Source organism: Hyperolius riggenbachi, chromosome 3 (assembly GCF_040937935.1).
Source record: "Hyperolius riggenbachi isolate aHypRig1 chromosome 3, aHypRig1.pri, whole genome shotgun sequence".
NCBI lineage: Eukaryota > Metazoa > Chordata > Amphibia > Anura > Hyperoliidae > Hyperolius > Hyperolius riggenbachi.
In genome coordinates this window covers 256,998,976-257,011,587 of record NC_090648.1, presented here as the reverse complement: position 1 = coordinate 257,011,587, position 12,612 = coordinate 256,998,976, and the positions used below count along the sequence as shown (strand labels likewise).

At 39.7% G+C, this 12,612-nt stretch overlaps 1 protein-coding gene and 1 long non-coding RNA gene across 2 annotated transcripts in view; one reads left to right on the top strand and one right to left on the bottom strand.

The window, feature by feature from the left end:
• LOC137563569 (uncharacterized) overlaps nt 1–9,176 on the bottom strand; it is a 75,582-nt gene extending 66,406 nt beyond the window's left edge. Inside the window, exon 1 of the long non-coding RNA XR_011030381.1 lies at nt 9,099–9,176. This is a non-coding gene — a long non-coding RNA (uncharacterized lncRNA). The remainder of the gene's footprint in view (nt 1–9,098) is intronic.
• A 602-nt stretch (nt 9,177–9,778) lies between these two features.
• The window catches only part of LOC137561379 (platelet glycoprotein 4-like), a 130,813-nt gene continuing 127,979 nt past the window's right edge, over nt 9,779–12,612 (top strand). Inside the window, exon 1 of the mRNA XM_068272676.1 lies at nt 9,779–9,974. Within this exon, the coding sequence (XP_068128777.1) occupies nt 9,972–9,974 (3 nt within the window). The 5' untranslated portion in view covers nt 9,779–9,971. The remainder of the gene's footprint in view (nt 9,975–12,612) is intronic.

Below are 12,612 nucleotides of genomic sequence, written 5' to 3'. Positions count from 1 at the left end.
CCATTATAGGTAGTATGCTGCCCCCATTATAGGTAGTGTGCAGCCCCCATTATAGGCAGTATGCTGCCCCCATTATAGGTAGTATGCTCCGGCTGGGCACTTGCTAGAACTCGGTACCTGTGGTGGAATCACATCTGAGCACCATAGTGCTCTGTTCTCAAGTGCTGACATGTTACAAATGCTGACATTCGGCTGCATTCACATTGCACATGTATGCCAACCACAGTCAGCAGCAGTCAAGCTAGCAGTTAGAATTTGCCTGTTTGCGCTTCTTTTTTCCTATTTAGGTTACAGCATATGCAGGTAAATCACCTGCAACTTTTGTAGTGAATTAAAAGACACCTAAAAGTGTTCTCCAAAAAACACTGTAATATAAATCTCGCCCTCTTAAAACAGTAAGAAATTATGATGACTCCCTGAAGCAGGATTCAGCTCTAGTGCCTAACTTTTTGAATGCATGGTTTTGGCTATGCATTACTGGAAACGATACCATCATTGGCTAGGAGAGGCTAAGAGATGAGGCTTGGTTGCAAAATGCTGAACACAAAGTGGATGTGGAAAGAGAGTATCAGGTATTGTTATTGCTTAGAATCGGGCACAGCTTCAGAGAATTAGCACTTGGGAGCAATTTAGGAGGGAAGAAAGAAAAACAGCAAACATACTTAAAAGAAACAACCCACAAATAGCAATCATAGTGTGAGTCAAATTAAGAAAAAAAATACAGAATATAAACACAGCATAACCTACCAGATGTCTAAAAAACAGTCTTCACTGGGGAATAATACTACAGAAGCCAAGTGGGAAAAAGGATAAAAAGTTAAGGGTTCCACCCAATCTTTGTTGCCATTTTACTGATTCCTCAGGAGCAGATGACAGGAATAAAAACATTGATTGAAGCCTACTGGCAATTTAGGAAATGATCACAATGCAGATTATGTAGTGGAGCAAGGAAGCCCTCAGCCCTAAATATCTGCAACTGTAAAGTAAACATCCTCTAAATGTTTTAGTGGTATAACACATCTTGAATGAACAAAGAGAGGATGTCTTGAAGGCCTGGTTCTTGTCTTAGGGTTAAGTCAGCCAAGACATTTTGAATTTTGAATATATGAACACAGCTTTACAAATATACAATGATGCCATGATATTAAACAATGCATCTTGTAGCAACTCACTAAAATCAAGAACAGAAACAGACCTGATAAAACAGTTGCCACAGGCAATACTCTTATTTGTAATATAGTTGACCTAGCTCTTTCATTTGGAAAGAGCTAATAAATCCCTTGAATGCCTTTCCATGGAGCACATGCTTAAGGTAATAACATGTAATAGAAAAAAGTAAAGCAAACAATACAAAGATGAAAAGTAATCTTGGTCTATGTTGTTAACACGGGTTAACCTCAAATTTACTGACTTTAAATTTTGCAGAGTATTAAAGTAAATGTTCCATTCTATTGTACAAAGTTGAATTGTTTTCACCAAGCTGACAATGGCTCAGTTTTCTAAGATTCTCTAGGGCTGAAGGTACAGATAACTGAAGAACACGAGTAGATCTTACTCCTGGTCTTGTTTTATAATACGCTGTCTGCTATTAGTTAGAAAACATTTGCAACCCTCCTTTGAATTGTATCTGTTAATATCAAGAGTGTGTGAAAGGTTGTAGCAGTGGTATTTTTTATGATAGCAGAAAGGCCTCTCTTCCAATTCACCACCTGTCAGCTGCCCTCATGCTTGCAATCGGTATGGGTGGTGGACAGGCGCCCTCCTCCCCCATGGAGCTGCATCTGAGCATGGCAGTTTCCACCCTCAGATGTGACATGAGATGTTTTATGGGACAATGCCATTATGCAGTGGCGTAGCTAGAGACCCCATAGCAACATTTTTAAGGGGGCCATCATATCTAGGCACTCTTTAGCAATGCCACCTACCCCAACCCTATGGATATGAGTTAAGTGGGCAAGTTATATTTCCATGCAATGTACACTGTGTATAGTCCAAGGGCATTGAGACAAAGTCAGGGCGGAGAAACAAAGTGAACACATCACGTTCCACTGGGGCCCCTTCCTCTCCAGGGCCCCATAGCGGTTGCTATGGCTGCTATGGCTATTGCTACGCCCCTACCATCACAGGTCAAATGTGGCACATGCGATGTTACCTAACGCTGCCATTTAGCAGCAAGTAATTGCAGCTGGACAGTGCTTGTAGCCAGCTGTGGGCAGCTGAAATGCTCAACAAACAGTTCAGCCATCCATGGAAAAGAGGCCTAACAATTATGTAGCTGTAGTGAGATTTATTAAACATATCAAGTCTGTCCGGATGCAATGAATACCATCGAATGACAGATTATAAAAAAACAAAAAAAACTAGAGTTGCTGGATTACCTATGTTCCCCATTGATCTGCAGCTCAGGATAACTTTATTAAATCAAGCCTAACATGTCAAAATGAAAGAGGAACTTCAGTGTTTGAGTTTACAGCTCTACAGTGACAAGTTTTTCAAACATTATTTTTTTAACCACAAATCAGATTTATAACGAAATCTTGGCAACCTTCAGAATTTCCCTTTTTACAAGCCTCTGTTCAGAACCTTTTTCTTTTACCAATTCATTATGTATGACTCCAGCTGGCTCAAGAATAAACATCTGAACACATTTCTTAATAATTTAGGCTTTTTTTGTCAATGGTAATTCCATATGACATTTATTTCTGCTAAAAGATATGCATGTTTTATAAAAATTTCAATGCGTTGGGCTTTGTATAGTAGATTTGGCGATGTGTCAACATGTCACTCTCCCACAGGTTTCAGTGTACAGAACAGGAAACCATATTTATAATAAAGTAACAATTTTAATACTGTCAGTTTGGTGGACATCTCAGTTATTTTTGACGAATAAATGTGTTGATCCTTTTTGTTTACATAATAATATATCTGCACTGGTTATATTGTTGTATACACAGCAGAACACAAAAACTTTTGAACACCTTGGCATAAGCATAATTTATAAATATATTTAATAATTACAGTAGTTTACCAGAAACATATGGCAGATACATTAAGGATGATTTACTAAATATGGTAAAGTTGCTGTGCAGCTCCCAGCAATTTTACCATTGTTTACACAAGCAATGTAACATGCATTGCGCATGTAAGGCAACTCATGTTATGTATACTCATGTTATGACTGCATTACTAGTGTAACATGCATTGTGCAACTGGCGAAACTGCAGTATAGAAGCAAAATGTGTTGTGTATCTAACATGGGTTATGTTATGTGCACAATGCATGTTATGTTGCTTATGTAAACACATGCAGAATTGCCTTGTGCTATTTGCGCCTGCCACTTCTACCTTAGTTTAGTGAATCAATCCCAATCCCACTTTTTTGTACTGGGATTATTACTGAAAATAGATGAAACAATACATATTTTATCCAATAGATATTTTCACTTTTTACAAAGGCATGTTTATAGTTTATAGCTCTGTGACCTGATTTGACTGGGTGATATTGGCCAGGTTTATAGTACTGCTTTGTAGTAAAGATCAAGTAAATCCATAGTGAACAACAGGACTTGCCTTCTGTTATGTTACAGATTTATTTATTACCACAAAACTTACTTCAAGCTCTGAAGTTTATGATCCTGATATTGGGGTTGGGCAAAATTTATCAGCAAAAGCTTTAATAAGAGAAGAAAAAAAAAAGCCTGTTTTTCTGTGATTGTAAGGGCCATTCTTTAAAAAGATAGGAATTTTCATCTAGATGGTGTACCCGGCTACTCTCCTGATATTTGACTAATTTAAAGTGGTATGAAACCCAGCATGTCTTCTTAGCTCTAATAGATTATTTACAGCAAAAAGGTACTACCAGAAGAAACACTGGTAGCAAAACATCATTCAAACAGTTAAAGCGGATCCGAGATGAAAAAGTAACTATAACAAGTAACTTGTCTATATATCTTATCCAAAGTTTAGACAGCAAATCTAGCTGCAAACAGCTTCAAAAGTTTATGATGATTTATTGCTGTGATACAATGAGGACAGCCATGTTCTGTTTGTCACACTATACTGAGGCAAGCTAATAGCATCTCCAGCACTCAGTCTGTGGAAAATGTCACTCCCCCCATCTCCTCTCTCCTCCCCTCTGCCTCTGAAATCTCTGGCTAGTAACCTCCTCCTGCCCAGACTGAGCTCCCATAAGCCCTTGCTACCTGGGACTGAGTGCCAAGGCTTTCTGAAAAGCTGTGGGTGAGGCTTGTTTAGTTTATAGGGAATTCGAGTATTATAACAAAACAAAAAAAGTATTTGGCTTGAGGAATGCCCTATAAACAATAGGAAAGGAACACAATTATGCAATGAGTAAAAGTTTATCTCGGATCTACTTTAAGCACAGCACTTTCTTTTTCAGTGGAAAGCTTAGAGCTTTTGCCAAACTTGAGGAAGTGATTACAATAGTAGCTGATAAGAAAACAAACAAGATATTATAAACACTTCTAGCAGTGTCTCATCTAAATACAAGCCAAGGAGAAGCCACATTCTCACTGAATACATTGTGATATATAAATACAGCAGCTATGCAATAAATCACAATGGCAGCTTTCAGTGCAGATAAAATGTACTTTGGGAACAGACAATAATAGGTTTGCGCAAAAGCAAATATGATAACTGTATGGGTAATAAAAAGCAGGTAAACTTGTTTGGGTAATAAAAAGCAGGTAAACTTGTTTTAACTGAATGCTTTGTCAGAGTTTAATCGCTTGTTAAGCTTAAAGAGAAACTCCAACCAAGAATTGAACTTTATCCCAATCAGTAGCTGATACCCCCTTTTACATGAGAAATAGAATGATTTTCACAAACAGACCATCAGGGGGCGCTGTGTGACTAATTTTGTGCTGAAACCCCTCCCACAAGAGGCTCTGAATACCGCGGTACTCTGGGCAAACTGCCACAATGTAACAATGTTCACAGACAGGAAATGGCTGTTTAAAGCTGTCTGTAACAGCCAGAGCAGCTAGAAACAGCTACATAACTTGCCCACAGTACAATGTCACCACGTAATACATGTCAGAATGTGAATCTGGGAGAGGAAAGATTTTACAATGAGCAAACACTGACTAAATCATTTATACATAATTATTGTAAAAATGAAGCACTTTTTTTTATTAAATTATTTTCACTGGAGTTCATCTTTAAGACTTTTGTTTCTATAGACAAGTTGTTCCCTGGCTTGTAACTGAACTCCTAAAAATTGGTATTTTACATGTGTATTAATATTACATTAGTTAACCAAGAAGTTTCTATATAGATATAAATAAGTTTTGCAAATGTTGTGCTGTCACACATTTGGTAAATAAACTTGTGCCACAACCCCCCAAAAGAATCTCTCCCCACCCAAAAAAATATACAAAAAGTTTAGTTATATTTTGCACCTGATTTTAGTGATTGAGTTGTTACCAACACAATCCTTCTTACCAAGCTATGATGCTTCTAAAAGATACCTTGTGCAGGGCTCAGTGTGTATAGTGCTTCTATAGAAGGGAGACACCGGGAGCCCAATATAGTGTAGTATGTACAGGATAACGTGTAAATGATAAACAGTAAGATATATATATACTCACAAACAAGGGTTACCACTCAGGCAACCACTGTAAATGCAGGTGAGGAGATTAGACCTGTCCTCACTCAGGATTAAGATGTCGCTCTCTGTAGATCGGAAAGGTAGGGGTAGGTCACCCCTCCACCAGGGGTGGAATCGGTGTATTTGCTAGAGAACAGAGACACCAACAGGATAAAAAGTGATAAAAACTTTAAAATTGCTAGGGAGGCAGTGGTGGACTTACCTCCAGAAAGCAGACATGAACAAATGTCTGAATCAAACAATTGAATTTAAGAGTACCCCAAGAAATGCAACGCGTTTTACAGGCACAGCTCGCTTCATCAGGCAATAGAATAGGGGACAAAAAACAGTAGCTCGGTAGAAACACGAATAGCACCTCTGTGACAGAGTGGCGAAATTGTGACAGAGGGTAATAGGAGATGTCCCCTAACACACTGGTATGTTTACTTTTGTGCGATTTTAACAATACAGATTCTCTATTCTCTTTAAAGCCACACATGTACAGTACCCAATTCCTTGGGCAGCATTGCAGGGCTGAATCCATACAATTCTAACCTGCAGGCCAGGTACATGTTCTATTGATGTGCTGGTGGCAGAGGGCCAATGGAGGGGCTTGGGAGTGGCCGAGATGAGTGAGGAAAACAATGCTCTCAGCCAACGATTGGTGGAACCGATACGCCAGGCTGATCATTGGCTAATCAGAGGCATCAAGGAGCATTGGGGCCACTGTGCACAGACTCAGGCGGTGGCAGTGTTATCGGCTGATTTCATCTAGCGTGTGTAGGAGGCTTTACTGTAGTAGAGATGAGATTGCGAGCTCTTCTGGTGGACAGTTATTGAGATTACTTTACAGACTATGTAAAAGTGAATGTCCTCATATGGATATTTCATTATTATTTAAATGTTAATGAGCACAACTCTTCACCATTGATCAGGAGAATGTCCAGAGTTCTAAGGCTGATCAGCTCCTACAAAATTGCCAGACTTTTCTTTAGTGAACTTTTTGGCATTTTCTACTCTTCTACGGAAAGCTTACTACTTAAACTATAAGTCTAAAGTCCCTTCCCCACAATCGCACTGCACAAAACGCAAGAGCCATCGCAACTCATGGCACATACATTTAAGTGTGATTCTTCCTGATGCAGATAAATGGAGGAGGGGGGGGGGTAAGCTGTCACCCTAAACCAAAAAAACACAGAGACAAAGGGAGCCCAAATGATGCAGTACTGTACGTCACATTCAATAGATAAAATAAGAAATCGTACACAGAGGGTACTCACAAAGGGAGGTTGCAATCGGGCAACCAACCACTGCATGCAGGTGGAGATCAATGAACCCGACTCCACTCGGGGATCCCTGTCAGCCTGAAATGGTCACACCTTTCAAGGAAAAGACGCTCTATTTCTGGCTCTGAACATAGCGTGGCACTTGATTTGGCCTGAGGAAGTGGGTGGAGACACACTAAAAACGTTGCCATTGCTATTATTCATTTATATATGAATTTGTCTTCATTGAGGTAAGCCACCACAAATCTTATTTATTTTATAGATTTTATTTATAGATTTTAATTAATTGTATTATTGTTTGGGTGCCTTTTGATCCTGTTTGTTCTTCCTGATGCATTTGTGATTTCCATTCATTACAATGGTTTATTACAATGTGTTTGTGGGAAGTCGTCGACAAGCATGCGTTCCTATTCCACAATGATTGCAGTACATGCATGGGGACATCAGACAGTGCAGTCTATGCACTTCTGATGTCCTTGCAGATCGCGCTGATTCGCGTAGCCAAAATCGTGGCTAAAAATGCAAGTTTGGGTAAGAGGCCTAAGCTACCTGCCAATGATTCTGTAATCACTAGGATTGTAATGCAATTATATAGACAGGGATTTATATTCTTTATGTTAACACTATTGCATAATAACTTTAGTGAGCTATCTGTTGTGAAAAGTAAAAGCAGTATCTCATCATGAAATATTCTCATGGTAACAGATTGGATTCCTGCTCCAAAGTAGGTCAAATAACAGTCTTCATTTTTCTATGAATGAAGAAAGTGAAAACATTTTCTAATAGCAACAGCTGAATCACACAAACACTATTCATAATTAAACCAATTGTCCAGCGCATAAATACAAATGATTGAAAAAAGGATTGAATGTATCTGTATTTACAGTGCTGGCTGTTTCACTTTTATCAGCATTTTTACTTTGCAGATAGCGAGAAATAAAGCTGACTATATTGTTTCATCTTTTTGTATTGAGTTTTGTATTCATTTATAAGACAAGTTTAAAATCCATTTCAAGAATGTTTATTGAGACCTCAAACAAAACTCATCACGATATATATGGTTCCGGACCGACGCAGTATGAATCTACGTCCAGCAGGCGACTGGTCGTAGATTCAACGTTGCACTGAATCGCGCGTCCCCGCTGTTACCGCCGATCTTGCCGCTCTGCACCCACCACAATTTGCTTGCTCTGCCATCTATAAGAGAGCAGAGCTCTGTAAGCAGGTCAGGAGCCGCTTTCATTGTCACCTGACCATGTGATCACGGAGAGCCAATCACATTGGCTTCCACTGATAGACTGCGTCAGGAACCAATGAAAGCCGCTCCTGACCGGCTATCAGCATATGTCAGCACCGGCTGTCCTAGAGACAGCAGAGAGAGGAGCCTGCGGCGATGGGGCAGCCTCGTGACCGGTGAGAGCGGTGGGTACGTGCGGCGAATCATCGAAACGTTGCAATTTACCGTGCCAGCAGTCTCTGGTCCTTTACTGACCTTAAGGGGGCTGAGACTGCTGGTATGAAAGTGGTTAAAGTGAAGCCAAGGCAGATTGAAATAGCAATGTTAGCTACTTTCCTAGGAAGAGGGAAGCCTCTGGATCTTCCAAAGGCTTTGCACATTCTCCTGGAGACCACCATCTGTATGCCAATAATTCCTAAAATTGTTGTTCTGAACACCCAACAATGAAACCTCTGAACATATGTCACAAGAACTTGTCAGAAATGTTATTGCAGCCGCCCTGCACACTTTGGGCAATAAGCTGAAGCCATAAACAGGATAAAAAGTTCGTAGTGTGGTTCACCCCTATCAAATTGTAACAATATCAAACATGCAAAACAGTGGGGTTTTTTGTGAACCAGAGTTCTTGTAGTTTATTCTTTCTTAACAATCTCTCCAAATCGTGGCCAAAAATACATGGGCACAAAGACCAGACTTCCACTTCACATACAAAGACTGCCTGACACGTGTTTCATGACCAAAAGCCGCTTCCTCAGAGGCACATCGTTTACAAACATCTGTTAAGAAACATATAAATCGAAAATACATACCATTAGAGACCCATGCGCAAGTCAGGATAAAAAAGCCAATCCAAAAATTGGATGGAATCAAATATACATGCTTATCTTACCCGTAGAATAGCGAAAGATACCACCACAATCTAAAACAATGCAGACTACAGAAGTAATAAGCTAAAAATACAAACTTACTCAAATAGAAAACTATATAAAGTGCCGCATTAAAAAATCATCTCTAAAAGTAACCGCCAGTGCATCAACTCCTATACGTGACAGTTAACTACTGGTCATATTCAGCAGTGCTCAACTACCCAACATCTATATCAGAAAGGGTGAAATGTGCATGCACAAGAGTATACCCTACATGCAGAGACCACCTAGATATACATATGCATAGAGCCGTGAGGTGTACATAAATATAGTGCATCAGTATCCGGTCATTGGGTTAATTTAACCCCATCTATATAACCTTCAGTACATCATAGCACCTAACGAACCATCACCCAACAGAGTATAGATATAATGCTCAAAAATACAACATAAAGACTCATGCTATAAGCGGGGTTGTACAGAACATGCCCCCACTACATAGCATCTCACTACAACACTTCGCCTATTCTGTGTAACATGCCGTGACTCCAGACTAACACCTCTGGGTGCTTATATAACTACATTGCACAGACCTCTATAGTGCTATGCATAAAAAAGACCAACATAGCAATATGACACACTGAAGTTTTACAGCATTATAACTCCATGCAATACCCCAATACTATGTGTCAAAGCCACATTATATAGCTAATATAACAACACTATAGTGAACTGTGCAATCAACTGTAATCCTGATATAAAGTGACAATAGAACCCCACATACCTAGATTATATCAAACCAATATGGTGAACAAAAATAATATCAATGTGATAGAATAGCAAGATTTCCATAGGAAATTGAATTACCTGGAGTTTCAAATGGAGACTGCACTCAGCGACGATGTTTGCACACTCACATGAGTAGCAAGAGACGCTGTCCATCCTTTTTTATCCTGACTTGCGCACGGGTCTCTAATGGTATGTATTTTCGATTTATATGTTTTTTTAACAGATGTTTGTAAACAATGAGGAAGCGGCGAAACACGTGTCAGGCAGTCTTTGTATGTAAAGTGGAAGTCTGGTCTTTGTGCCCATGTATTTTTGTCCAGGATTTGGAGAGATTGCTAAGAAAGAATAAACTACAAGAACTCTGGTTCAAAACCCCCCCACTGTTTTGCATGTTTGATATTGTTACAATAAGCTGAAGCCGCTAGTCCATGAGCAGCTCTGCTAATGTTCAGGTACAGCTGTGCTCCTGCATGAAGAGGAGCACAGCCACAAATTTCCAGAGGGTCCTTGGCAGCGGTGGTAGCCTCAAGGAAGACGCAGGAAGCCTGTGGAGGACCTGTCCTTTAGCTACAGGTCTATTTCTCTCCTTCCATTCTCCTTTAACCTACTTAAGCAGCATCACTTAGAATTGGTTTATCACCTCAATGCCAACTCACTTGATGATCACCTCCAATCTGGCTCTCAAATGCTTAGCCCAGTCAAGTGGTCAACAATTTATTGACTGCTAAATATATAGGCCCATATGCAATTCACTTTTTCTCCTGAGTTTTCTCCTAAGTGACATTTTCAAGCGTGTCAATAAAATACCTTGAAAAGTACTAAAAAACAAGAAAGTGCTTAAAATAGATTTACTGTAATATTACTTTTCCACCTACTTTGTTACTTTTTCAATTGGAAAGTGCTGAAAAGTTATTCTAAATAGAAGATGAAAAATTATCTCCTAGGAGAAAACTCAGGAAAAAAAGTGAGTTGCATATGGGCCATGGGCCCAAATGCAATTAACTTTTTCTCATAGGAGATAATTTTTCATCTTTTTTAAAATAACCATTCTGCATTTTACAATTGAAAAAGTACCAAAAAGTAGTTGAATAACTAGTGTCAAAATTATTTTTAACATTCTCTTGTTTGCTGGGGGTTTAAAAGGCATTTTATTGTCAAGTTTGGTAAATATCACCTAGGAGAAAAAGGAGGAAAAAAAGTTAGTTGCATATGTACCCTAGTCTTCTATTCTAGTCTCAAACTTCTTGATCTCTCCTCAACTTTTGACACAGTGGACCATCCTCTAGTTTTGCAAATCCACTCCTCTCTGGGCATTCAAGATCTTGTTCCCTCTTGACTTTCCTCCTATCTCTCAGACAGGATCTTCAGTGTTGCACACTCTGGCACCACCTCCTCTTCACATATCCTCTCTGTTGGGGTACCCCAAAGCTCAGTCCCTGGACCCCTCTTCTTCTATACCTATACTTATGGTTTTGTGCGGCTTATCTGCTCTTTTGGTTTTCAGTATCAACTATTTACTGATGGCACCCAAATCTATTTTACAGCTTCAGATTCAGCTACTCTAACAGGTCATGTCCCTGAATGTCTCAACACCATCTCCTCCTTCCTTACCTGTTGCTTTTTGAACCATAATGTGGACGAAGCTGAAATAGTTTTTTTTACCTCCACATGATTGAACTCCCGTCTGACATAACTATCATTGCTGACAACACTCCAAAATCCCTTTCCTCCAGGCCCAATGCCTACATGGAATACTTGGATAAACTCTCTTGTTTAATTGCACATTGAAACACTATCTACCACCTGCCACCTCCACCTCCACCTGAAGTATATTTTGACCCTTTCTTACCCAGGACACAACCAGAATGTGGGTACCCTTGTCTCTAGATGCCACCTCATATGTGATCTCCGCTCTACTATCAATATTCTCTCCTCTCTAGCCACCTCTTCTCAAAAGTCGCTGGAACCCCAAATTACCCTTGCATGGGATGCGCACTATAGCATTACTGTTATAGCGGTGTCCAGCTTTGGCACTCAACTAAACGTTGAGCACTGAAATAATCTGCTTCACTAAAAGAGACCCAAAAGCTATCCTACTAATACGCAACGCTGAGTGTAATCTGCTTTCTTAAAAAAGGTATTTGCAATAATTCCGCTGTAAGTGAGCAACTGTGGTTTCCCATTATGAGCCACTCCTGAATATGCAAATTATCTCTTTATGCCCCTGAAGCCAACCTCACATGCAGAGCTTCTGGTGTATAGCAAGCCTATAGCTTATACATTGTATAGAGCCAAATCAACCGAACAACTGATCTACTTTCCACTGCTAGCACTTTTCATAAGTAAATAGCATCCCGCATGTCAGTATACATGGTGACTACTAGTGACTTTAGCATCATATGTTGCTCTCAGCTTCATTCACATCATCCCTCACACCACTAATGCTGAGCTGATAATTCTGACTAAACTTGGCAGGCATCAAACCTAGCTGATTAGAGAAAATTACCTCAGATTGCCTGATTTAATCCAGCAGCTGGACAATCCAATCAATGAATGTGTGAAAAGTCACTCAACCTCCATAAGTTCATTATCTGCTTCCGCATGCCTGGATGAGGAATAATAAAGCATATATTTAATTGATACCCAAATCTTTTTCAAATGTAATAATATAACAGGTTGCAAAACTTCCCAACCCTGTCATTACCGCCCACCAAGTTTTCTATGTGTGTTGTAGGAAACTGCACATATTCACAGGTAGGGTAATTGGTTTCAGGGGTATAGAAAGAACCTGACGAAGCCCAAATGCATATGTGGGAAGAGCTACCAT